The sequence below is a fragment of the Branchiostoma lanceolatum genome, chromosome 7 (genome assembly GCF_035083965.1).
Source record: "Branchiostoma lanceolatum isolate klBraLanc5 chromosome 7, klBraLanc5.hap2, whole genome shotgun sequence".
Lineage (NCBI taxonomy): Eukaryota > Metazoa > Chordata > Leptocardii > Amphioxiformes > Branchiostomatidae > Branchiostoma > Branchiostoma lanceolatum.
In genome coordinates, this window is record NC_089728.1 from 23,124,948 (window position 1) to 23,151,413 (window position 26,466).

Below are 26,466 nucleotides of genomic sequence, written 5' to 3' on the forward strand. Positions count from 1 at the left end.
TACACGGGCTCAAAGAGTCCTCCAGCAAACTGTAATTATGGCACCCACCATCAGCAATGCTACCTGACCATTGTATTGCCTTGTTGCGATTTTAATGACTAAATAAAATTTGCATCTAGCAAAATTTCTGATTGCTGTTAATTATAAGAACACAAAAAAATTCATGTAATCATGTACTTTGCATGTTATAAACTTTCGAGTGGTGATCATGAATCAAAATATGCCAAACTAGCAGACTGAGTATATAAAAACCCGTCGACAGATATCGTTGTAATGTGTCACCAGAGTACAATATGAGAATGATGGTACATTGTACTTTTGAACATTGAAATTTCATACATTCCAATTAATGTGAAGAGCAGGGCTCCAAATACTTTTCCCTGCATTTAGACAATATTCAATAGCTTTAGCCCATAAAAAACAATGTTTTGAAACAATTCCATGTAGTACCATTTTGAATTCGGATATATGCTGTATTGTTTGAAGCTACTATAAAGAATGCATGGCATTTTGTGGTAGCATGCTGTCTAATATAGTTTCATTATAAAATAACAGGAAAAACCTTACTTTTTCTCTAGTTTCTGGTACAGTCCATGGTCCAACAAAACTAGCTGGGCTTTATCATCTGAGCCTCTCCTTACAAGTACTGAAAATGAACCAGAACAGGGTTATCTGGATCCTCATCTTACATTGTAGTAAGTCTATCTTAAAGAGCATGCCTCAGAAAAAATAATTCTCAGACTAGTGCCAAAGAACCTTTACATTCCGCATTTTCCCCTAATTTGCATAAAATTTACAAAAAATACTGTCCAACCTCCCCAGACCATGTAGTTGCAGGTATACACTGGTATCGAAAACGAAGAAATGAACAGCGTGACTTTCATCACTGCACGCAAGGTTGGCACGTGTAATTGTTCGAGCCAAGCGGAGTTAGCACCCTAGTGCATTTTCTGTGGAGTGTGGACATTTGAAGGTGAGAGGTACAACGATAAATCCCGATGTGATTTCAATTTTCATGGCGATGCAATTTCAATTTTATAAGACACTCCTGTGCCCCGCATGGTGTTTACATCCCTTTTTCGTTACTGAGGTATTATCACATTACGTGTAGTTCTGCCACCTAGCGTTTGTTTGCACACAGATCCATAAGCATGCCCTGCCCGGTGTTACCCCTTAGCACACTTTGCCCAGTGCTAATGTTACATGTTACTGGCGCAAAACCAAAGCAGCACATAGAATTGCAGTTAGCGAATGTTACACCCCACAAAATATCATCCTTCGCGCAACGGGAGCTAAATACTGGCATTTGCTGTGACGCTGTGACAACGGCAGAGGCAAGCACAGAGAAACGTTCGTGTTCGCGTCACCTGTACCAAGGACATTACATGACCTTGCCTGTATAAAGGCAGTACGGGGTGGAGTTAAGAATTATAAAGTTTGAAATCTTGCTGCACGGCTGATGGGCGTGTCCCAGTCTGTGCCCTGAGATTGGCCCGCTCGTAGGCCGGCGCCGATCGTCTGGTTGGCATGGCAACGTGGCGTGGGAACCACCCCATGCGCGAAGTACATGTATATCATATAGCTAGACCAAGCCGACGTAAACAAGGCCTGATTACGGCGTAAAGATCTTGCTTATTATATATAAGAAGGACGCCATCAGCCATGTTTGAAACTGACTGTTTCAAACAAATTTCAGGAGTGGTCTGGAGGTCTGGGTAGTCTGGAACGGTCATATACATAGCAACAGCTTACAGGTCCAATGTGTCTATTAAAAAAAATTGAGCCATCTTTTTTTACCCAATCTTGTTTTTTCCTCGCCCTCTCTTGTATTAAATTTGGAGTCTGCAGAGGATGCCATTAATAACATTCATTTGCTGTAGCCTAAGGTAAGTTTGAGTCTTGTTGAAATTTTCGGTTTGCCCCCTAGTAAGATACATTTCATTTTTAATGTGTTCAGGAAAAGCTGGCCCACTGTTCCCAAGTTGCAAATATTGTTCTCCTCTCTTACGTGGCGATGTTGGGAATTCTGTTTTCAGTCCTTAAATCTAAATTTTGACTTGGATTTCGTGAAGTGGATTTCATTCATGTTAAGATGGTAAAGATTATGGAACAGTTGAAAGGGTCATTTTATTCTATGATCTGACCATCTGAAATCTTCTATGACGACACCATCACTTCTATCACCGGCATCATAACCAATATGAAATGAGGACTTCTGATTGGTCAACGTCATCTAGCTATATCATAATGATGTACAATGATTAATAGATAAAATACTATGGTCAAGACAACAGATGGCATGTCCTACGTGCAATAAATGCAAGTCACCACTGTACTGACTATAATGTTTCTTAATGAAGCATCAGTCTGGATTTTGTAACAGTGTCTTTCAGGTCAGATTGTGATATTTGAATGTGTAAATTTCATATCACAGCCTTGAGTGTTCTCCCTACTGACTTGTTACCAGTACATGTATTAACTTATTGAAATGTCTTAGGAGGAAGGTGAAGCTGTTTGAAATGACAAACATGTTCCTACCATTGCCTGGGTGTGGGTCAGCATGTACAAATCCTGAGCTAAACAGCTGTTCAGAAAAGGCTGAGATCAACTTTTCATCAACCTGTAGAACAACAGACACCAAAATACATTGTATACCTAAATAATGTGATACATGTAAGGTAAAGAACATATACATGTAGATACAGTCAGTTTTCCAGTGTTAGGACTATATGAAGTACTCGGTAATGACTTTGACATTTAACATCTGACTCGAACTTGATCTTTTCCACAGAGAGGTTTTAGACTGTGTTTCGGATGGGCATACAGGTGTCTCAGCCTGTAGTAGTGTCAATTATTCTGGAAAGGAGAAAGTTATAATAGTATAATCAGACATTGGTCAATTTTTCCAGCTGAGGGAGGAAACCCTCATATCAATAACAATTAATATCAATAACCAAGATGCCAGAAAAGCAGAAAAGTTGGCCCATTTCAGAGGAGCTAACCACAAGGACTATTTACAAATTAAAGGTTTTTAAGTTTCTAAAAAAACAATTATTTCCATTATTAACTCTATGCCTTCACTTACATCTGCCAGAGAAAGGCCCATCTTCCTGATCCCCTCCACATCTGTTACTTTGCACCCCTCAGCATACTCAGCTGTCAGCACTCTCTGCAACAAAGGAAACATTATTGTCATATGACTCAAAAATAGCCACTTGGAAGGACAGGTAAACATTTGTAGGTGCTGACTACAGTGCCAAATTTAGCAATGATGGAAGTTTACTTAGGATATGTCCTTTATGTACAGGAAGAAGAGTAATGGACCCAGAACGGTTCCTTGTGGTATACCTGATTTGTGCTACTCCTGATGCAACTCTAACTCCAGCTGAGGCCTTGCCTTCTAACACTACCGTCTGCTCCCTATTGGTCAAGAAAGCCTTCAACCAATTTAGTGTAAGTTCCAGTTTTGAGATGAGTCTGCTATGTGGGACTTTGTCAAAAGCTTTAGTAAAATCAAGTATTGCTAAATCTCCCTGTTTTTTACTGTTCAGTGAGCCAGCCATGTCGTGAACTGTCAATATAAGCCGTGTATCTGTGGATCGCTTTACTCTGAATCCATGTTGGTAGTCAGTCAATATGTTGTAACTTTCGAAGTGCTTCATGGCTATGGATAATTTGTTCAAGTAGTTTGCAGGATATACAGGACAGGTCAGTGAAACAGGTCGGTAGTTTAGAAATGGTACATATATTTGCATCCCTCCAGTCTTAAGAACTTTGCTACTCATTCGAAGACAGTCCTACCATCCTTCCAGACGTTGCCACCCCATGCAGTTAGTTATGTCACCTCAGATGGAACCATCCGTTGCGATGACAATGGCCGGCTATTTATACCCGCCAAACAGGACGGCACGGCATGTACACTTTCTTCTGTGGGCCCAACATAGAAAATGCTGAACGCAAAATATTACAATGTAGATTGATATTTAACAATGCAAACAATGTGCTAAAACAGTTTTCCTTTAAAAGTTTATGTTTTGTAATGAACATGAATCGTTACAAACGTATCGCTTGTACAACACTAGGATATGTCGCAATGCATGACTGTTATGATCTATTATACCGCAGCAGGGGTATGGTATTGTAGTTTGGTTGGTTCGTATACTGCACTTCCCAAAAGCCGTTCCACATGCATATATTTGGGCATTTCCGCCGGCATCCGTGCTTGTATGCCCTGTCAGATCCCCATAAATGGCCATATTACATACATTACCACAAAACTACACAAAAAGGAACTCATTTTGTTAAGAAAATGGACAAAAAGGTTACCAAAGTGCCGTGTAGTGAGATTTAAACGTTAGGTATCCTTAAATATCACATCAGGACAAACAAGTTCCAGTAGCTCAGTTGGTAAGGACGTAGAGAATGTAGGCTTGGTGGCGGTTCGAACCCGGGTACATTAAACCTTTTCTTTTTCTGTTTTTTTTCCAGTTTTGCCGCTGCCGGCGAAACTGGACCTGAGACGAGATCATCTCATGGGTGTATGTGACCATGGTAGGTAGGTAGGTACTAGGTAGGTAGGTAGGATGGATCTTGGAATCATGGAACATGCGTCGAAAATTACATGCGATCCATGGATCTTGGAAGGTGATACATTGCATCCATGTTTGTATACATGGCCATATTACATCTATACCACAAAACTGAACAAGAAGGAACTGATTTTGTCAAGAAAACCTTATATATCTTTAAAATCAGCCGACAAATATGATTAGGGCAACTGGCACAATCTGTTAGGTCGCAGAACTTAGGCCGGAAGCTTGTTGGTTCGAATCCCTGAGAGACTTCAAAATTTTTTTAATCTCTTTTTTTCTTCTTTTTAAACATCCGTTTGACGTATACAACGCCTTTGTATTATGATCGTAGATTCCAAACCATGCCTCGATTTTTTTGTTGTTCATTGTAACGGAAAACACCATTGAACGGATGCTTCTACGTATGGTTGATTGGTTGGTTGGTACAAGCATAATTTGGACCTGTGCCATGTCATTTATACCTCATGTATGTCATTTCTGCCTTCATTTTCCGATGGTGTACGATACGTTATGATAAGAATTAAGGGCTAGGGTGACGGATTAAGGGTTATGATGACAGATTAAGGGAAAGGGCGACGGATTAGGGTTTTTGGTGACGGATAAAGGGTTATGATGACGGATTAAGGGAAAGGGCGACGGATTATGGTCTGTGGTGATGGAGGGATATGCTGATGGATCAAGGGCAAGGGTGACGGAGTAGCTATGTTGACAGATTAAGAGTTATGTTGACGGATTAAGGGAAAGGGCGATGGATTACAAATGTAGGGTCTGTGGTGATGGATTAAGGGATATGGTGAAGGATCAAGGGCAAGGGTGACGGATTTAGAGCTATGTTGACAGATTAAGGGTTATGTAGGTGGATTAAGGGCTAGGGTGATGGATTAAGAGCTGGGGTGATGGATTAAGAGTTATGGTAATGGATTAAGTGCTGGGGTGATGGATTAAGAGTTATGGTGGCGGATTAGGGTCTCTGGTGATGGATTAAGAGTTATACTGTCGGATTCAAGTTTATCACCACGGATTTAGGGCAAAGGTGACGGATTTAGGGCTATGGGGACGGATTAAGGGCTATGGTGACATATCAAGGGCAATGCTGAGGGGATTAAAGACTTTCGTAACGGATTAAGGGCAAGGGTGACAAATTAAGGGTTATCCTGTGGGATTTAAGTTTATGTTAACGGATTAAGGGCAAGGGTGACGGATTTAAAATATACATCACATCCTGTTATAATATACCCCTCAACTAACAACCTGTAAATAACCATTTTCATGAGGCGAAACTGGCAGCTTTTTGCAAAAGCACTTGTTACTTTTTATATAAGGAGGAAATATATTGTTTTTGCTGGCGTGTTCTTCATTTTCTTCCTCTTCTTCTTCTTTTGCATAATTTATGCAAATTGTATTTCCCTTACGATAAATGCTAGAGATGTCATATTTGATTTGTAGGTGTCTTTAGGAAAGGTGAATGCACCACATACATTATGCTAATCAGTACCTCATTGGCATATTTTATGCAGAAACTTTCATTTCATTTCTTCCATAATGCGCCCCAGTCAGCTTTTTTAAAAAGCTTTCTTGAAGCTGACTTTGAAAACAGTTTATTTCATACCAAACTTCACAAAACTGAATAAAACTTAACACTGCACTTTAACTGGGGTCTTACAGCAATTTAGTTCTTTTTACAAACTATACTTCAACCGTTCCATCCCCACTACAATGAGGTCGTATGGCCAGCTTTTTTTAGAAGCTTTCTTGTTTGGTTTAGGCAAGCAGAAATTATACATTGACTGTTACTGATGTCTTTTGGCTCACCAACAATTCTAAAGAATAGTCTTAAAGTACTGACACTTACTTTGTGTCTTACCAGTAACCAGCCTAAATCAGAGGTTACCGCATTCTTCAATCTTTCTGTGGCGGTCAAACTTTTGCCCTTTTCCATTGACTCTGTTATCTTATTCTTGAAGTACAGGTCTGTTCATCTTGACAGCATGATTTAGCAGCTTCTTGTTCACTGTTCTATCTGACAGTAACGAGGATGCATCTGCAGTGACCTTGGCTTCGACTCTCATTGACATTACTTCCTTTAGTTCTTCATCTACCCAGGGAGCTGCTTTAGAACGGACGGTGAAACGCTGCGCTGGTGCGTGGAAGTCAGCTACCATTTTAAAGAGAGCCGTGAAAACATGCACAACATCTTCAACTTCATTAAACAGTTCCACTACAGACCACGGTGCAGATTCAATGTCGTTAATCAAGTCATCTGTGTTGAAAGTCTTGTAACTCCTTCTGTATTCAGCTGATGGTGGATGTTTTGGGGCTTTAATGTCCCTTGTTATGGTGATGGCGTGGTTGGAACAACCCCAAGATGTCAATAAAAGTACCTGTACCATGTCCATGTCTGTTTGAACTCTTGCGTGTAGATACATCCACGACTTGAGACAGATTGCATGAACTAGCAGCATTACATAGATCCTCTTTCAGGGGGGAGTGTCGTTCCAGATGATGTTGAAGTCCCCCAACATACAGATTTCCATCCCCTCCCTGCTTGCTCTGTCCATGTTTGATAGGAGATAATTAAAATATGTCTTGTCAGAACTAACTATAGGGGGTCTATATACAACGGCAATCAACATTGGTTTAGTGAAAGGTAAATGTACAGTCAAACCTGCCTATAAGGCGACCACCCGGGGGACCGATCAAAAACGGTCGCGATGGACAGGTGGTCGCCATGAAGAGGTTTCCAGGTCGAGGTGTTCAAATATAGTGTACTACGTAGATGGATGGAAATTTATGTGGTTTAAGACAGCATGACCCCCACCTGGTTCAATTCTTATTGACAGAAAGATCCTACAGAAATTACATTTTCTGTTATCGTTGTAATATTTGTATATTGGTACATTGTGTAAAAATTTTCGTCATAATTTTGACAAAAAAACGATGTCTGCCTCTATGATCTCACAGTGCCCTCCTGTATTCACACGTTACGTTAAGAGTACGTTAAGAGTACATTAAGAGTACACTGAAGGATGAAAACGGAAAGTTGTGATAACGCTCCCGACCACATCAAAAGGTAACAGTGCAGCAGAACGCACAGCGTCGGCGATTACAAGCAAGCAGCGCCCAAAAAAGGTTTGTGAGAGTCATGAAAATAAAAAGAAATAAGAACATTAATTTTCATCAATAATGAGAGTATTCTAAATGTTCATACACATAAGCTGAAACAAAGATGGCGTCGTGGACAAAGGAACAACATGTCTCGATCAATGTTTTGCCCTCCACGAAGTCATTTTCTGGTGGCATTTAGTAAGACAGAGACACATTTTGGTTGAAAATACAAGAAATGGATAGTAATTTCTGTGAAATCTGACTTTTTGACGCCATGCACTATGTGATTGTTTTGAAAATTGAGTTCAAACCGAACTGAGCTTGCGGTAAACTATAAGATTACGATGGGCACAGCAACATTGATATTAAAGTATTCACAAACCTTTGTATTTACAATGTTTATAGTGGGAACGTTCTACTAAAACACTTCATGGAGGAATCGATGCTATTCATATATTTTTGTCCATCAAGCCAGTCAAGGTCTTAAAAACATTTCCACGAAATCTGACAGCAAAATCCGATGATACCACACCCTGGAAAACAGTCGCCATGGGCAGGGATTGTCCTACATGTACGTGCGGTCCCAATTCGTTGCGGTTGCAGTCGCGTTGGACGGGTGGTCGCCTTGGGTAGGCTGCTTAATGCTTGTGCCTATGGGGAAAATTTTCGGGACCGAGAAAATGCGGTCGCCATGGCCAGGTGGTCGCGTTGAAGAGGTGATCGCCTAGGCAGGTTTGACTGTAATTGGATCCAGAGAATTTCAAGGTCGGTCACAGTCAGGTCACTTCGAATCTTGTTTGGTATGAAAGTGAATGAAATATAACGCTGTTTGATGGTAGTGGTTTTGCTGCAGGGGATGTGGAGGTAGGGTCTTTTGTCAGCATAGCAGATTTCTAACAGAAAGTGAATTGCAAACTTTAAAATTGCTTGTCATTGATGTATGGCCAACTATTGATAAATGGGTTGTATCTAGCTATATGATTACACAAAACTGTGGTATGACTCAAAACTAAATAAGGAGAGGAGATCAGGAGGGATATATATAGATGATTTCAATCTGCTTTCATAGTTGTTTTCATATTTGTGAAAAGTGGAAGCAATTAGATAAAATGCTTTTGAAATGAACATATCGAAATTAAACAAAGATTACTTCATGACACTTTGACATCATCAATATGAGACAATAACTTCCAGTTCTGTGAATGATTGAAATAGAAAAGCTGCTGTCAGCTGTGCAGGTCCTGCAATCATGACTAGAGTCCAGGTGCCGCTATAGTATGAGCTGTGTTTGTACATGTACTAAGCTTTTGACGTTTAACCTACTACTATGTGGGATCAGACGGCTGTGCATGACAGACGGCCCGGACTCGGCGATGCACGTAGATCATGTCGCACGTATTGAACTCTCACATCACGAAATCACAACCAACCCCACACGTTATACATTATCAGATAGCTTAGAAAACGTGCATGGTTGTGTATTTTCGAAAGGTTCAGATATCGAGGGTGAAAAATGCCACCGAAATTTTCAAACTGGTGGCAGATCACCTTAAACTGAAGGACATAAAAATGCATGCAGATCACGTGGACCCGGAAGTGACTTTCACGGCTCCTGGGGCACATTTCCGAGAGCCATATCTCAACAATCTTTTGTCGCCTGGTTAAAATGTTTTACATCGTCAAAGCCTCTGTAGTACAGACTACAATCCTGATAAGTTTGAAGGTCCAGGCCATTCTCATTCTTACACAGTGATCAATGAAAATCTCTATGTGGAAAAAACATATAGCCGTGCACTCTAACCATACATGCACTGGGACTAGAAACTGTCAATGATTGCTTTGTGACTCTCCCCCCCTGAGACATCTAAGTGTTGTGCAAGAAAGACATTTTTAACAATTCAAGTTCATTACATAAACGTTTAAGGTAAATTACATATTGGTTTAGTACACCGTTTGCATTGTTAAATATCAAATTACATTGTAACGTTTTGTAACCGGACAGCATTTTCTATGTGGGCCCACAGAAGGAAGTCCACGTGCCGGGCTGTCGTGTTTGGCAGGTATGAATAGCCAAGCATGCATGCGCCCACCTGGGCCCGCGTCGCATGGCAAAAAATCTGCGCTATGTTAGGGTGCATACTATGTTAGGGCTCCCCCCGTTACACAACAGTAACAGCAAGATTACAAACATTCAAATAATATAGTCGATTTCAATGGCTTCAGCATTTCCCCACTGACTGACTAACCTTTGAGGTTTGGTCCCAGAAGACTTTAGGAATGTGGATATAGGGTAGATGCTTCAGATCCTCTGCACAATGTTCAGAATTCTCCCCCTCCAACACAAAGTCTAACTCCTCAGCGAGGGTTCCTTTCAAGTCCTGTCAACAGACAACAATAAATTATTGACGTCTAAAAAATCACAAAAGAATTTTGCTATTAAGTCAATAACGGCAGTCAGTGAAACACTTTCACTTAAGGTATGTATTGTTAAATATGACCAATCAAAACATTGAAAACTAAGTCTTACTGTTTTTGACCAGTTTTCTACATCATTAGTTGAATCTACCTTTAGTTATAACACTGTACTGCAATAGTCACAGCATATGAATGCATTTTTTCTGTCTCGATAACATCTAAGGGACCATACGATATTTACCGGGGGTGGGGGGTGTGATGGCGGGTGCATAAAGTTTTTTACAAAAATACAGAAGGGTTTCAGCTTGATTTTTGGGGGACGACGCCCTCCCGACATATAATTCTTTCACTGGAGACACAACATGTTCGCACAGGAAAATTTTAGAACCTTTTGATAGTTATTTTTTGCAACCATTCCTCAGGGTGATTTAGCAGTACAAGCCTTTCTTGTTTCACCACAAGCCTGTTCAACACCTGGTAGTACCCTTCCATCTTTGTGGGCTTCTTATAAGTTATAACCTGACTTCTATTGACGCCTTGTTAGTGGCTGTAACAAAGGTTCCAAGTACCCCCCAATTTTGGAAAAGAAAATAGAGGCCACCTCAGGGTCTCTTAGCTTCCCTACATAAAAAACGCTTGGGTAGGGTTTTTGGTTTTCTACATGTAGGTGTGGTCAACATGAGGCTATAATTAGCCATAACTAGTGTATGATCAGACCCTACATTGTACGAGGGGTGATTAATAAGTCCTCGGCCTCAACCAGAAATATATTGCACAACTCAAATGTCAAGAAATAATTTTAAAGTATGAACTTCAAGGCTTTTATCAATGTCTACCAAAACTTAAATCATTGTGATCATTACTTTTCAGACGACACCCAGTAATGTTAAGTGAGGTAGAAGGATAAAGACATAGACAGTTGAGCTGCGACCTGAGGTGTGCGGGCCAACTTGCTCTGCTGAAAGTCAGATACCCACTTCTTTTTAGTTCATCAAACATTTTGACAATGTCTTCGAAGATTTTATGCCAATTTATGGCATGAGGAACTCGAAACAGACAGCTCTGAACACAGTTCAACCTTGTTTTTCTGACCTCTTAGTCTTACCTACTGATTTTCAAATGGACGTAGACTGGAAAGTAATGACCACAAAAAGTGAGGTCAAGGACTTATTGGTAACCCTTGCAAGTGTCATCCTAACTTCTGCCAACTTCTGCCTCTGGCAGAAGTTAGGATGCCATCACTCCTAACTGCAGACAACATCGTATTTCTAACTTCTGCTAACTTCTGCCACCCCCGGCCACTGGCAGAAGTTAGGATGACGTCACTCCTAAGTTCAGACAACACCGTATTTCTAACTTCGGCCAACTTCTGCCACCCCCGGCCGCTGGCAGAAGTTAGGATGACGTCACTCCTAACTTCAGATAGCATCAGATTTCATCCGATAGCTTACGGAAAATCCCGATGATAGATATGACGTAACCCGATTTCAACTTCTGCCAACTTTTGCCATTTCACCGTGATACTGGACATAATTGCAAATACCAAATGATACAAATATGCAGTATACGGGTAAGGGGAAAACCCTGTATAGGTACCCATACCCGTATACCTGTATAGGTATACCGGTATACCCCATTTGGGGCCCCAACAAGCCAGGAAACACGCTATGACGGCCGCCATATGGGGCACCCAGAACGGCTGTTTTTTACGGTCTCATTGATATACAGTAAGACACAAACAGTTGACTATACTCGGTCAGAAAATAGCTGAACAATCATATTTTACGATCTTTTGATTTCTATGAAGGACGGAGGTTTGGAATATACGGAATTTGCGAAGTTGCTTAGTTTGTACGGAGCGACTGTCAGAACGTGCGAGCACCGATCTCGGAGACCTTTCAACTCAGCTTCAACTAAACCCGTTTTGAAACGGTTTAATACGGAAAATCTACAGGAAATGCCTCACGCTAAAGACAGAGACCGAGCAATGCATTTTCAGACAAATCACGCCGAAAGGCCGTAATGTTTGTGTCGCAATAAGTGGTTACTTTCCGTCTAAGCGGCTAATTCGCACATGTGTCATGGCGGACCTTCCGTGCATCGAGAACTGGGCGTTTCCTGTAGGTTTTACGCAGATTTGCTGGCAGCTCCAGCCAAACAGATCATGAGTATTGCATCTGAAGATAATGAAGAGCAGAAAGGTTGATAGTTTTGGTGTTTTTTCTATTTCTTTTCAGAAGGGTTAAGTTGAAAGGTCTCCGAGATCGGTGCTCGCACGTTCGAATCTGATAGGCGCTCCGTACGAACTTCGCAAATTCCGTATTTTACAAACCTCCATCCTTCATAGAAATCAAAAGATCGTAAAATATGATTGTTCAGCTACTTTCTGACCTAGTATAGTCAACTGTTTGTGTCTTATATATCAATGTGGAGACCATAAAAAACAGCCGTTCTGGGTGCCACATATGGCGGCCGTCATAGCGTGTTTCCTGGCTTGTTGGGGCCCCAAATGGGGTATACCGGTATACCCATACGGGTACCTATACAGGTACGGGTACCTATACAGGGTTTTCCCCTTACCCGCAGTATACATGTCCTAGACACAGCAATACATGTACCTGTAACACCCATTTGAATCCAAAGCTTGGGTGAATCCAGCCTATGATGTCCAGCAGAATCTCCAGTGTGTGGATGTCTCCATCAAACCTGTCTCGCAGGTCAATATACTGCACCTGGGACAAGCAACATGGAACATTGTCAAGAAGTGCCACAAACATGTAGATTAACATTATGACCCATATCCTAAGCCCTAATCCAAGATCAGGGTGTACCAGTGTGTTGCACTTGGGCCAATCTGTCAAGTTTCAAATTTTTCCCCTTTCAGTACAGAAAATTGTTACTACAAGTCATACTATGCTTGGCACTTTCTAAAGTATTGGATAGCAACAAGCAGTTAAAAAGTTATGCTCTATGAGACTTTAGTATTGAATAGCGTAACCCAGTATACGGACACTACATAAAGATAAAAGCTCAGTCTCTACTTTTATTGTATGTTGACAAAATGTTAAATGGGGTAAGAATCGATCCTCTTCAAGGCGACCACCTGCCCAACGCAACCACTTTTCCTCGGTCCCCCGGGGGGTCGCCTTGGGCAGGTTTGACTGTATGGCTATTTCTAGTCCTTTTCTGTGCTGGCATTAGATACTTGTCAGTCGTGTAATTATACAGTACAGTATTGTAATTAAACAGAATCTGATATTGATTGTACAAGCACAAAGATATCAATAAACTGAGCAAAAAAGTACAATGTTCAACTGTTCAAAACCTTAATATATTAACAGCGTGTGAAATCCAGTTTGTCTGTAAAAACATTTGAATTTCTACTTGTATTCTGTTCTGAGTCTTCATTACTCAGATGTCAGATTGAATCTTTCATGTCCCTTGCTAGAGGTCAACCCCCAAAAAAGGCTAGGGTTGGCAGGTTTTTGCAAGGGTCTGTCGGGGAAACCGGAAACACAAAAATCGGTATCATATTCATAACAGTAAGGCGTAGGAAAAAATGTGTTTTTTAGATAGATAGAAAGGTTTATTACTAAAACAACATGGCAGTTAGTACATAGCAGCCAACTTGCTGAATTGTGTACTTGCTGTACAGGTCGTATTCAAAAAATAACTATTTACAGCTTAGGCTGCACCAAGTAATTTTTATGGATGACGTCCGCGCGCGCATTGATTTTGGTCTGTCCCCAGAAAAAAAACACAAGAAATTCCGCTTCCTGTAACTATGACCAAAGAGTTACGACAGTGCCGCAAATCACGTAAGATTAACGTAAAACTCGTCACGCGAAAGCCCAAGGCGATTGACAGGATTATCCTGTCAGCAGTAGAAATGTTTGCATTGCTGACAGGATCATCCTGTCAGCAGTAGAAAAAATTGCACTGCTGACAGGATATCCTGACAGCAGTGCAATTTTTTTTACTGCTGACAGGGTGATCCTGTCAGTAGTGCACATTTTTCAACTGCTTACAGGATTTTTTTAAATCGTTGGCATATACTACTGTACCATGTCCAGATAACTCCAACCCTAGGCCTACCTAACCCGGAATTTAGTCTAGAATACTGTAGACTGTTGTTGGGCCGGGCGTAATAGACCGGGCGCTCTACGGGGCGGTGATATGCGCCGTTTTGAGTATCAAGACATGGTCACGGAAAAAGTCAATAGTAAAGTCAAAACTGGTCAGATCAAGCATATAAGTATGTCATGTGGGTTCGGTCGCTAAATATGTGAGCATAAAAGTGAAAAAGAGCGGCAACGTTGTTGTTGATTGGTACGCTCTCGATGTCGGTCAGGGAGAGCTGACGTTCGCGCAACTGTACGAGAGACTTGTAGCGGCGAGTGAGTTTCGGCCGTACAATTTTAAGCAAGTCTTGTCAAGATCAGCTACAGTGCATTTCTTCTACAATGACGAGAAGATCGGGAGAGGCATTGAAGTTTACTCCGGCCTGCAGGTGGGGCGGGCAACCAAGCAGTTCGGGTGTTTCATCCACATGGAGGTCGACAAGACAGCTGCCGCAACTGAAGCTCGTAGGCCCAAGTCTGTTTTTGAGGTATGAAAAGTTCCGTCCTTTAGTCTGTTTTGGATCAAGTACCATGTACGAAAAAATTATAATCTGGGAACGGGGAGTGTAAGATGAATGCATTCATGTATTCTGCATGGATAATGATCATTTATTCGTTTCTGGTTATTTATACTTGTTGGGGAAATATGTGCTTTTTTTATTTCTATCATTTTGGTCCATATTTGGCCCTTGAATAATTGCTATTATTCATTAGGATTTCTAAAGCATAGGTAGAAATGTACTAATGCATGCGAAGAGTTAACCAGCAACTAATTTTGCCTTTTTTCATATACTATATGTTTCTGCAGGCCTGCAAAATCAATAGGATATGGAAAGAAACAGGACAGGACAACAACTGCTGTTCAACTTCAACTGATTTATTCAAATCATTGCTATTTTCATGATGAATGAAATTGTTACACTGTGTTCTCTCATTCAATTTGTGTCCTAACATGTGTCGTCGACTATTATATTTCAAACCTGGGCATCTTGTTTTTTTCGGCCCTTCTTGTTTTTTTTTCGCGCTCTCGCATTAGATTCAGGGTGTCCAAAGGACGTCATCCATAAAAATTACTTGGTGCAGCCTTATACAAATAATACTTTCAATTGGCAGAGACATTACGATTCTAAAAGGCAATTAAGCAGTTAGAACATTACTGGTCAGATCAGTAATGGTCTGCATTAATGTGTAAAGGCGAGACTTATTCACAACAATGAACATATGTGTAAGTTAAGATGTCACTGTTCATTCAAAAGATGGGTCATATAAAGGATTGGACTGTTCTTGAATCTATTTGTTCTAGTTCTGGTGGTTGCCAATAAGTGTTTCTGTCTAGTGTCTCTGGTGCTGATGTCACCACGAGAAGGGGGCAGCCAGTTCCTGAAGACAGGGGACTTTAGCATAAGCAGTGCGAAGTTTCGGCAGAGTTCACGTCATCGTTGAGATAGCGGTGTCGAGGAGAGTGTTGGTAGGGCTGAGTTGTAGCTGGTGTAAGACCGGCCAAGGATAATCTTACATGCCCTTTTCTGAACCCTTTCAATCGACTCCGACTCTGCGACAGTCAGTCCCGGGTGCCATACTTGGCAGGCGTACTCCAACACTGGGCGTACGAATCCGATGTACACTAACACCAGGTCATGAGAGTCCAGGCCCTGTTCACGGAGGGTTCTTAGCATATACAGTCTGCAACTACTTCTACCAACAATCATGACAACATGTTTCGTCCACTTCAAATTGTTCTGCATGATCACACCCAGGATTCGTGCAAAGTCAACCACTTCCAGTTGTGTAGGACCGACTGTAATCTCCGGGGGTGGTGATGGGTTGCCCATAAAGCAAAAAAGAAGGACTTTGCATTTTGAGGGGTTTAAAGTTATGTGATTTTCTTCAGTCCACCGGGCAAGGGCATCCATGTCGTCTTGGATAGATGTCGGTTTCGTCACATGTCGCGATTCTGATAAGGACATGTCGTCAACATATTTGTAGGCGTCTGCTGTTGTCTCGTTGGCAGGGACAACGTCATTTACTAGGGCTAAGAAAACCAGCGGGCCCAATTTAGTGCCTTGTGGAACACCACATGTTAGCGTTTGCCAGTCCGACAATGCTCCACGGTACCTGACTCTCTGTCGTCTACCCGAGATGAAGCTGCTGACCCATGGCATGAGTGATGGGCGGACGCCGAGATCGATCAGTTTATTGATGGCGGTCTTGTGGTGTACAGAGTCGAACGCACGCGAGAAGTCGGTAAGTACAAGTGTGGTCACGTGGCCGGGTCTGTCCGCTGCTTCTATCAACTTGTGCGTGAGATGAGTCATGTAATGTGTGGTACAGCGACCACGGAGTGAACCATATTGTTGTGGATCAATACTTGGAAGAATGTCGCTAAGACACCAGTCCGTGACAAATCCCTTGCACACTTTCGTGAAGATCGATGTCAAGGAGATAGGTCTGAGCTTCGTCAGGCTTGGCAGCGTCTCCTTGGGAACTGGGACCACGTCTGCATCCTTCTAAGCGTCAGGTACCACACCTTGACTGACCGACGTGTTCATTATGTTACACAGCGGTTGACTCAGTTCGAAGGCAAACTCACAGATGATTCTGGGTGAGATGTCAACGGGTGGCTTTTCCCATTTTAATATTCTTCAACCTATGAAACATATCCCAAAACGAGACAGAGGGTGCTGGTGCTGGAGCAGGAAGGTAGGCTGGGAGCTCTTCCAGTTGCAGCGGCACGTGCTGTTGTGATGCTGCTGCCAGATGGGAGTCGATATCTTCAACAACAGCTTTAGGGGATGATGACGGGACACCAGGCACTTCAATACTCAGTTCTCCTTTCTTGCCTGTCCTACGCCTTACTGTTATGAATATGATACCGGTTTTGTTATACAGTAGAATCCGCTTAACTGCACCATCCATTTGTCAGCGTTTTTGGTGCAATTATCCGGCTGGCGCAATAATGCGAAATGCCCAAGCGTGATGCCGCCTTTGGTAGGCATGCGTCTCTTAATGGTTCCTACACGCCCTGTGACCCGCTCGGGACCTCCCATGCGATTCCTATCAACGTGACTGTCAATGGAGACGGCCTGCTTTTGTTATTCAAAACAGTTTTATACATATTGGTGGTATTGCGCCTTTACACCGGCAGGTATCGGCTCATTTGTACTGCGTTTGCCGATTTTTAGCACACCTTTTAAGTCAACTTGTCAAGGATTTTCAAAAATTTTGGTGCAGTTATCCGGCATTGGTGACAATGTGCGGTGCAGATATGCGGAGTCACTAACAATGCAGTGAATGGGAACCTGTTTGGAATTTTGGGATTTGGTGTAATTAAATGGAATGTGCGTTTATCCGGGGTGCAATTAAGTGGCTTCGTCTGTATAAACAGGAACAGGCCCAGTTTTTGTACCTGGTCCTCTGGGCTTGTAATCAGCCATAATATTCAATTTCATCAATAATGTTGCCATGCCCCAAAGGTGGCTGTGGAATTTGATCATTAACATGTGTTTCTTGTAAAGTTATCCAATGTGAAAGAACCCACCTTGACAGCTACTTCTTGTCCATCTAGAGTGACAGCTCTGTGCACCTGTGCCAGACTGGCAGCTGCTATGGGTTCATCATCAAACTCAGCAAACATGTTGTCTGGTGTGGTGTTGAAGTCTTCCAGGAACAGGGTATCCACTTCTTTATACCTCCGTACCAGAGCCTACAAACATCAACCAAGGCAGGAGGCAACAAAGAATAAAGTACTGTGTATCAGCTAACAGCTTTGCCTGTCACATAGTTACTTGCGGAAATCAAAATTTCAATAGAATAGATAACTTCTACCCTTATAATATTGCCACTAGCCATATGCATTACAGGCAAATTAGAAAAAAAAATAATCTAAAGGGATCTTCTAATGCAGCATCAGTAACGTCTGAGGTATGTACACGAGTCAAGGAAACTGGAGGTATAATCAGACCCCGTTCACACTCAAAAAATCGGACCAGTTCAATCATTGAATTGGTTCAGAATTTTTCTATCCGATTAGGCAAATGCGTTAACACTCGTTTTCGGACAACCAGATTGGTCCCAAACTTGTGTACACTCCACATGTTATTCTTCACAAAATGGCGGGAATAACCATGCCCCAGCTTTGCTGCTTCTGTATCTCTGTAAAATGATATGTAACCAAGCAAGGAAATGCAACCTACGGGCTCTGATAAGGCTCAGGACCAACAAAGAGTGAAAATTGTATGGCAACCTTGCCATAGTAGCCTACATGTAGATGCCACTACACAGCTGAGGATAGAACAGTGTGGACGCGTCAAGAAAGGTGGCTGGAAGGAGTCTGCTGGCAGAGGAATTTTACTATGAGCTGGTATACGTTTGAATCAAACTCATTCACAAAGTTCAAAATCGGTAAAGCCTCAAAGGGTAAGGAGCATACACTCACAGCCACTCACTCATCCTCTTACAGGTGGTGCATAGGGGTAAACCAAAGTGTTGATTTTTAGTTTGTTTATAAGAACCAGACCTAAGCCTGGGCACACACCAGATAAGATGAAGTGGCTACACTTCCATTTTATACAGCTCCTTCTCCAGCCCCACCCTCCAAATCAATACAACCATGTGGAGGTGTTACCTTGTCTTGTAAGACCTGAAGTGTGTCTGTGTACTCCTTGGGCAGGATGTGATTGAAGGATACCAGTCCTTGGCCCAGCTTGATGTACAACCCTCCGTTCATGACTGCCCCATACACAATCCTGTCTGCTGCACGCTGGTGACAGCCCTGAAGCTGCTGTCGATACTCCAAACTGTCCTGATAGAAGGGACAAAAAACTCTTCACAACAATACCAGAAACAGCATTGTAAAGATATATGCGGTTGAATTAGTTAAAATCTGTTACTGTCCCTTTTTTGTGTCATCAGTCAAAATCAGTGTTCAAAGCACATATTAAATACTATGCAAAGTACAAATTGAACTAGTTGGAATTCTGACATAAAGAAACTGAATGCACTTGTTTTGGTGGTACAAGGAACAGACAACTACCAAAAAAACAGATTTGATTGCTTAACACAGTTCTGATGGTCAAATAATGGTTTATTGAAATTTGTTTACATAGCAGCATGGGGATTATAAACAAGACTACAAGTCTATGGGGTGTATCTCTTGTAGATATGTTTCCTGGGAACTAAAGTGTCTTTTGTGCAAATGTAAGGTTTTTTTGTTCAACCAGCCAACTTGTCAGAACCACCTGTCCTCAGCAACCATGCCGGTGCGTGGGATGTTGGGTCCGAAAAAAATTCCCTGGCCATCCCCCCTTGCCGAATTTTTTTCCCTGGCCCTCCCCCCCAGCTACCAATTTTTTTTCCTTGGCCCTCCCCCCTTTCTGAAACACTAAAACTGCCCCCAAACTATTTATATACATAAAAAATGACACAAAACAGAGAGGGCGGTAGGAAATTTTGTATGGAGGGCGGCGGGGAAAGATAACTTTATTGAATGATCACAATTCGGTCTGTCTATACATGTATCTGTTCACGCCGATTTTGTCCGTCAATATGACAGAAAAGGCAGAATTTTTGGTCCGTCATGAGCAGCAAAATTCCATCAAATGATGGAATGATGTACAGTGGCTACAACACGGACTGTTATTTTACCCCTAAAACACTATTTTCTGCATTTTTATGAGCAAAGTTTGCTGGTATTTGGGGGACAACGCCCTCCCGACGTACAAATTTTTCGCTGACGATTCTTGGTGAGTCGGCAGGCATGGTTCCCGCGGCCTGGGAAATTTTTAAATCTTGACCTACTGAAACGCTATTTCCTGCATTTTGAGGGGCAAATCTTGCTGGTAGACTTATGCTAAGATATTGCTAACTCTGAGAAAAAAATTCCTTGGCCCTCCCCCCCAAGCCAATTTTTTTTCCTTGGCCCTCCCCCAGGCATTTTTTCCTTGGCCCTCCCCCCGTACGCACCGGCCCTCCCCCCTGCTAAATTTCGTACAGTCCCTTACGAACGTCTTCCTGATACTATAGTGGTAGAAACTCACCTCTGCCAATCCCAACAGTGAATACTTGTAATCCAGCGATATCAACAGGCCAAGGTACAGTGACCTGATGTGGGGAGAACAAATACATGTAGTATGCTACTACAGCCATTTAAGGAAGGATTAGACTTGAAGAATCAGTAAGACTAAAATTCAGTATCATATTTTACAACCATTCAATCACAAGCATGTAACAATTTGTAGTTATGGCCTAAATTGGTCAATATTAACCCATGATAGATAAAAGTAATACATTGTTTGTACATGCATACATAAAAACATGCAAAAAACACTTTCACTTATCTGCATGCTTACCTGATAAAACGTACACTACCATTGATCGTTATCCAGAATCTCCTTTGGCCAACTCTGTCGAGAGTTAAATAATATGCCATTCCAGCCAGTGGCACACTTAGCAGTACAACTTTCCCCCAGCCAACCCTGGCAGAAGTCCTTCCTCCATGATGTCCGGCAGAAGTAGACAATCTTTGATTCCGAGACAACCACTGTCTACCTGCAGCATTACATGTAGGTCTGCCAACTACGTACACAGAGCGCCATAGTCTCAGAGTCACTCGATGCAGAGACACAGGACATACCATGGTTTACAATCTGAAAGGGATGAACATTTGCTTTCAATTGTATCACAAAAAAAAATGCTTTTAAAAATCATATGTGTGTGTGTGTACTGATATGTCCAATGTGAAGTCCCTTACTTTTGAGTATGGAGTATGGAGATATACATGTAGGTACAGGTGAATTGCAATTTGAATAAAATAAAATACAATAGAAATTAGATGTTCCCATGAAGTTATGGCTATGACAAAGAACCACAAAACAGTGGTACATGTATCAATGTGGACGTCTTTGCGGGGGGGGGGGGCTGCTTATCCAATGAGATTTTAACCGAGATGTTACAAATACTACCCCTTTCTTCCCAGCCAACACAAAGGATTTAGTATCAAATAAAATCAATTTCGTGCATTCTATTCAGGTGTATATGAAAACAACATGCACAGGGCATATTACTTTAACCAAAGATATAACTAGAGTTCCACGAACACATTATCTTCTCCAAATAATCAAGGCTTATTATGGAGAGTGATTAATATTTACATGCTTATCACCCCCTGCAAATTTGATCATACACCAGGCCATACCGTTTGGAAGTTATGATGGGGGCTGGTCATGAAAAATATTGAAAGTGATGATGAAATGGTACAGTCAATATATATATGTATGAATAGAATAAATCTTTATTCCATATCATCCACATTTTGAAAGACATAGTACATGTGACTTTTCCATACCTAGTAGTGGTGAAGTTTTGGTGCAGTTTTGGTTTTTGACGTGTTTTTAGGTGTTTTTGTCAGGCTTTCTATTTTGTCCCCTTTTAGTTATGTCGCCAACCGTGTGTTGGACAAAAATACCTAAACTGAACACGTTAAAAACCAACCGGACCCACACCTCTGCTTGGAGTGTAGTGAGTGTCCCATCTGTTTATTTGTATGCCCTATCTGTTTATTTATATGCCCCATCTGTTTATTTATACTTTTAGGCAAGGCCTGAGCTGTATTCGGGAACACTGTCACATGTCCCATTATGAGTTACAGTGGATTTACAAACTTTCTTTTCTAATTATGCAAATTAGCTCCTGATTTGCATAATTAGTCATTGATTATGTAAAGCACCATCTGAGCTCTCTACATACCAAACATCACAATGATCTGTCGACTCCTTTCAAAGGTCAAAACAAAAACAGCCACTGCAGTTTCAAACAAGCCGCTAGGGGCCCCAAACTCACACAACTTACTTCCTGTGGCATGAACTACATGTATCTACCACACAAAACTCATGACCATAGCACTTTCAGAAAATATGCCCCAAAATTTTGAAGCTCCGCTGCAGTACCTTAGCTACCCGCTAGAAGGTCCATTATCGAACTTGACTTTCCTTTCTGTAAACCCTACCCATCCACTAAATATCATGCAGAACCATCGACAGCTTTTTGAGTTATGTTGTCCACATAGAAATAAACATACACACAAAGCCTGCTGCAGTACTGACGGAAAATGCCAGGGAAACGATTTTTGAACTTGACCTCCGTTCCCACAACATCTACACACCTACTGAAAATCATGAAGATCCATCAACGTTTCCATCACTTTTTTTGCCTACATACAAACACACAAAAATTAAAAGTCTGCTGCAGTACTGTTGAAAAACGCAAGGTGAGCCATTTTCGAAGTGGACATTCCTTTGCACAACCACTACACACCTACCGAAAATCATAAAGATTCATAAAAGCTAAATTCTTGAGTTGTGCTCTTGACATACATACAGACCCACCCAACAGATGTCTCAACCGAAAATATACTCCTAATCTTCTCCAAGTACTAGTTTGGTGACATTATTTTCCTTGTCTAAAGAACGTGTGTGCATCTCCGAAAACGCTGCGTCTTTATAAGCTAGTTCGGAGTTGTTACTACGCATGTGCAGTGTCAAAGGTGAAGGCCCCCCGGCTCGTATACAGTGCTCGCCTGGACATTGTTTAGATTTGCATAACAACTGTCTAGATTTGCATAACAACGCCCTGACTGGCTTTGTTCACGTCTCGGGGGCCTTCACCTGTGACACTGCACATGCGTAGTAACAACTCCGAACTAGCTTATTGGAATTACGGCCATGAAAGGTTCGTGATCCAATGGGATGGCTTAATTGCCGTGTGAGACCAATGGCCAGTAAAGAGGCCCTTGAACCCATCTGGGATCTACTCCGAGCAAGAGTATACAGTATATTTCGTCTGTCGTGGCCCTACATCCGGGACATCGTCTGTGGCGGCCAAATCGCCTGTGGTGGCCATATTACGTCACTGCAACTTCACAGACCAAGATGGCGGCTTCGGATGGCGAGAACAGAGTAGTGAGGACGGAATTTGACGTGATAACCCTTAATTCTGCTGGAAGTTTATGTCGTTTTATGTACTACGTGAGGTTTTATGATTCGTCAGCATTACGATGGCATGTTTCATGGCCTGGTTTGCCATAATATGACTGTACTATGACTCATTTTGGAGCAGAAGATCGTACTACGCCTATAGAGAGACCACGTCTGGCGAAACAACAACAACAAAGCTATGAACAGCAATGTAAAAGATCCATCTTGCAGTTCTTCAAGGTAAAATTATTTTTATTTTTAATTAAAATTGTGTGCAATGCACTTCTACTTGGGGCAAGGAGACATCCACAATCTAAATTCATTAATTAACTACTAGTTATTTTTCTAGTCCTATGATTCTGATCATGATCTGTAAAATTTAGTATTAATCATTATAACGTAACGTTATATTCTTATAAAAGTTACATAATAATTTATAGTTAAGTATTCAGATCACAACATGCATGTTTCATTTGCTCTTCTGGCTGCTTATAGTGAGTTTAAGTCACAAAACAGAAGTTTAGGAATTTCAAAATTATACAGTGACACGAAATCAGCCCTAATCAAATGTACAGCAAGTAGTTACATTACAGTAACATATGACGTCATTTTAAATGATAATTAACAAGCTCTCCATGATGCCCTACCCCTGACACCACCAATGATCATAGCATATTGGGTACCACTGTAAAGGGTGATGAATACTATTTAAAGCAGATTTGCTTGATGTACCGTAAATCATATAATTGTATTAGGTTTAGAAATGGTTCACAATGTGTTCTACTATAAAAATGTTCTTTGTACATCTCTGACATCCAAGGACCTAAGGTCTAAGTCCCAGGTCCCAAGTATTGATCATTTCTTGATATTGAATGTGTTGTATTTACTTTTGTGCTCCTGTCCTAGGGTATAACTATGGCTCTGCAAGACACATACGACTGGCTGGAAAAACAAGCTGGGTAATGAGGTAATTTTGCCTGTAGAATTTTTTCACTGAGAAAGCTTAATAGAGGCCTCTTGCTTTTACCAACTATTATACTTACAAGTACTTTCTGGGCTTGAAATATAGGGTGCATGTGCACTTTAGCTGAACTCAACTGGCTTAACGACAAAGTAAGCACGCTTATGTGTTCATGTACCTTGTAGAAAATCTTTTTACTCACAGTGAGTAAGAAAATATAGAGACTAGGATGTAAGTCCATTTGTGTGGACATTCAAATACCAACAACACTTGAATGATACTCAGCGTTTGTGCTATATGGTAGGAGGCCCATGTATTATATATGTGTGTTTGTGGCATATGTTGTAAATTTTGATTTATCAGCAGTTGTGCTATGTTCATCATTTTAACTGCAAACTCATAGCATTACACATGAGACATGACTTTCAACCATGAAGTTGAACCCTCCTAACATGAAATTAATTCCTCACAAACATAAAACAAAAGTTAAATCCATTTGTTTAACATATAAATGTACAATGAAGGTTTCAATTTACATGGTTTAAAGATTGTTTTTCTTTATCTTCAACAGATCATCAATGTTAACATGAATATGGTTATGGACAGAGGTAATATTCAGGTGGGTGTATAACTTGTTACAATGAGTCTTTTACTTCCTAAACAGATGTAAAGTGTCCATAGCCCTATGTTTTGGTATTCTGTGTTAACTTTGTTATTTATGTGTTGTGTTCAGGTATTGGGCATGAGAAGCAAATGCATCAAGTATTATGACTCCATGGGTGGGATGGGTTGATTTATTTTGTCTTTTACCATGCAATGGGATTGTTCACCATACAAAGTGTACATGTAGCTTCACTATCCAGAAAACATTTCGACTGAGAACATTAAAATACTGCTGTCTAAACCTTTGCTTTGTTTTTACTTTATCACCAACAGATTACCAACAAGCAGAGCACAAGGACAATAAGGAAAGCAACTTGGACTTGTCTGATTGGACATCACAGTATCCTGAGGTAAAACTATCAGTTTGCTTGTTATTTTAGGATGTGCTTTAGACAAGAGTCTGTAGGTCTATCTGATACTGTTGGGATCTCTGTTTCTTCTGCAGAACATCCAACAGCAGATGAATGCTAGTGACTGTTGAGTGTTTGCCTGTAAATTCGCTGAGTACGCCAGTTGGGACACAAGCATAATCTTTGACCAGGTAGGCATCATTCTGCTCTATGATTCTATGAATATGTTCGCCTTGGCTTATGATAAAAAGGGCTATGTAAGTTGGTATCTAGATCTTACTAAAATAGTGTTTGCAATCTATGTTTGAGGGTTTGAGGAAAATATGGTAGTATGCTGGATTCATACCATATTCCCACTATCTTGGCCAGTTGTGGCACTGTGAATTCATTATAACAGTTCAATTTGAATACATTTCATAGTTTTTTCATTGTCTCCCATCCATGATTGTTGGAATACCCATCTACCTTAATGATAACTTATAATGTACAAACAGTGACAAACAAGTACTGTATTTCTCCTTACAGACACACATGGCCTACTTCAGAAGAAGCATGGTATGGGAGATCCTCAATAACAAGTTGTTATAATAGCAGCAGTCCACTTACTTATATTAGTGAACATTATGTAAAGGTGACAAATTTTTACAGAACAAGTTAGACAGCGTGCTGTCAATGCCATGTCATCTTCCAATCGAGATTAATGCATCATTGATATCAGGAGTATGGTAGCCGGTTGTATACGGAGAAAGTTACAGCAAATCAATGTGAATATCCATGTATGGAAAACATCTTTGATGTGATTTTTCACCGTTTGCTTTCCTTATATAAAGTTAATTGCATCATTGATGTCAGGAGCATGATAGCCGGTCGTATACACTTTTGGAGAAAGTGACACAATTTAATGTGTATATTTATCTTATTCTATGTATGGAAAAACATCTTTGATATGACTTTTCTATAATAAGTATAGGTATGCTGTTAATTTCATCATTGTGCCTTTTTTAAGTCAGCTAAAATAAAGAAAGTCTGTGTTCCTATCCTGAAGTAAAGTTCTTTCCACCCTGGATGTCAATCACTATACATGTAGATGTTGTTTTTATGATTGCATCCTTGATGCATGTGAAGCACAGGGCATTTTATAATACTGATACTAGTAATAGGTAGTATTCAAAAGGATATTTCACACCCATTGCATTTATAGCACACTGCTGATAGATATTGAAATAATAGTATGAGTGTTATGAAAATGACAGAGACCAAAAGGTCCAGTTATAAATGCTTTTTCATAGT

At 41.0% G+C, this 26,466-nt stretch overlaps 1 protein-coding gene and 1 long non-coding RNA gene across 2 annotated transcripts in view; one reads left to right on the forward strand and one right to left on the reverse strand.

Annotated features, from left to right (window-relative positions):
• Positions 1-26,466, reverse strand: part of LOC136438205 (uncharacterized aarF domain-containing protein kinase 5-like) — a 44,497-nt gene that overhangs the window by 11,944 nt on the left and 6,087 nt on the right. Inside the window, exons 2-10 of the mRNA XM_066432959.1 lie at positions 20,581-20,877; positions 20,269-20,332; positions 18,858-19,034; positions 17,772-17,936; positions 12,731-12,844; positions 9,944-10,075; positions 3,086-3,169; positions 2,539-2,620; positions 568-646 (exon numbers count right to left, since the gene is read on the reverse strand). Coding sequence (XP_066289056.1) covers positions 568-646; positions 2,539-2,620; positions 3,086-3,169; positions 9,944-10,075; positions 12,731-12,844; positions 17,772-17,936; positions 18,858-19,034; positions 20,269-20,332; positions 20,581-20,867 — 1,184 coding nt within the window. The 5' untranslated portion in view covers positions 20,868-20,877. The remainder of the gene's footprint in view (positions 1-567; positions 647-2,538; positions 2,621-3,085; positions 3,170-9,943; positions 10,076-12,730; positions 12,845-17,771; positions 17,937-18,857; positions 19,035-20,268; positions 20,333-20,580; positions 20,878-26,466) is intronic.
• Positions 23,024-26,248, forward strand: LOC136438202 (uncharacterized). The gene is made up of 6 exons (XR_010756405.1): positions 23,024-23,442; positions 24,109-24,169; positions 24,735-24,782; positions 25,100-25,176; positions 25,272-25,367; positions 25,702-26,248. It is a non-coding gene; the product is annotated as an uncharacterized lncRNA (long non-coding RNA).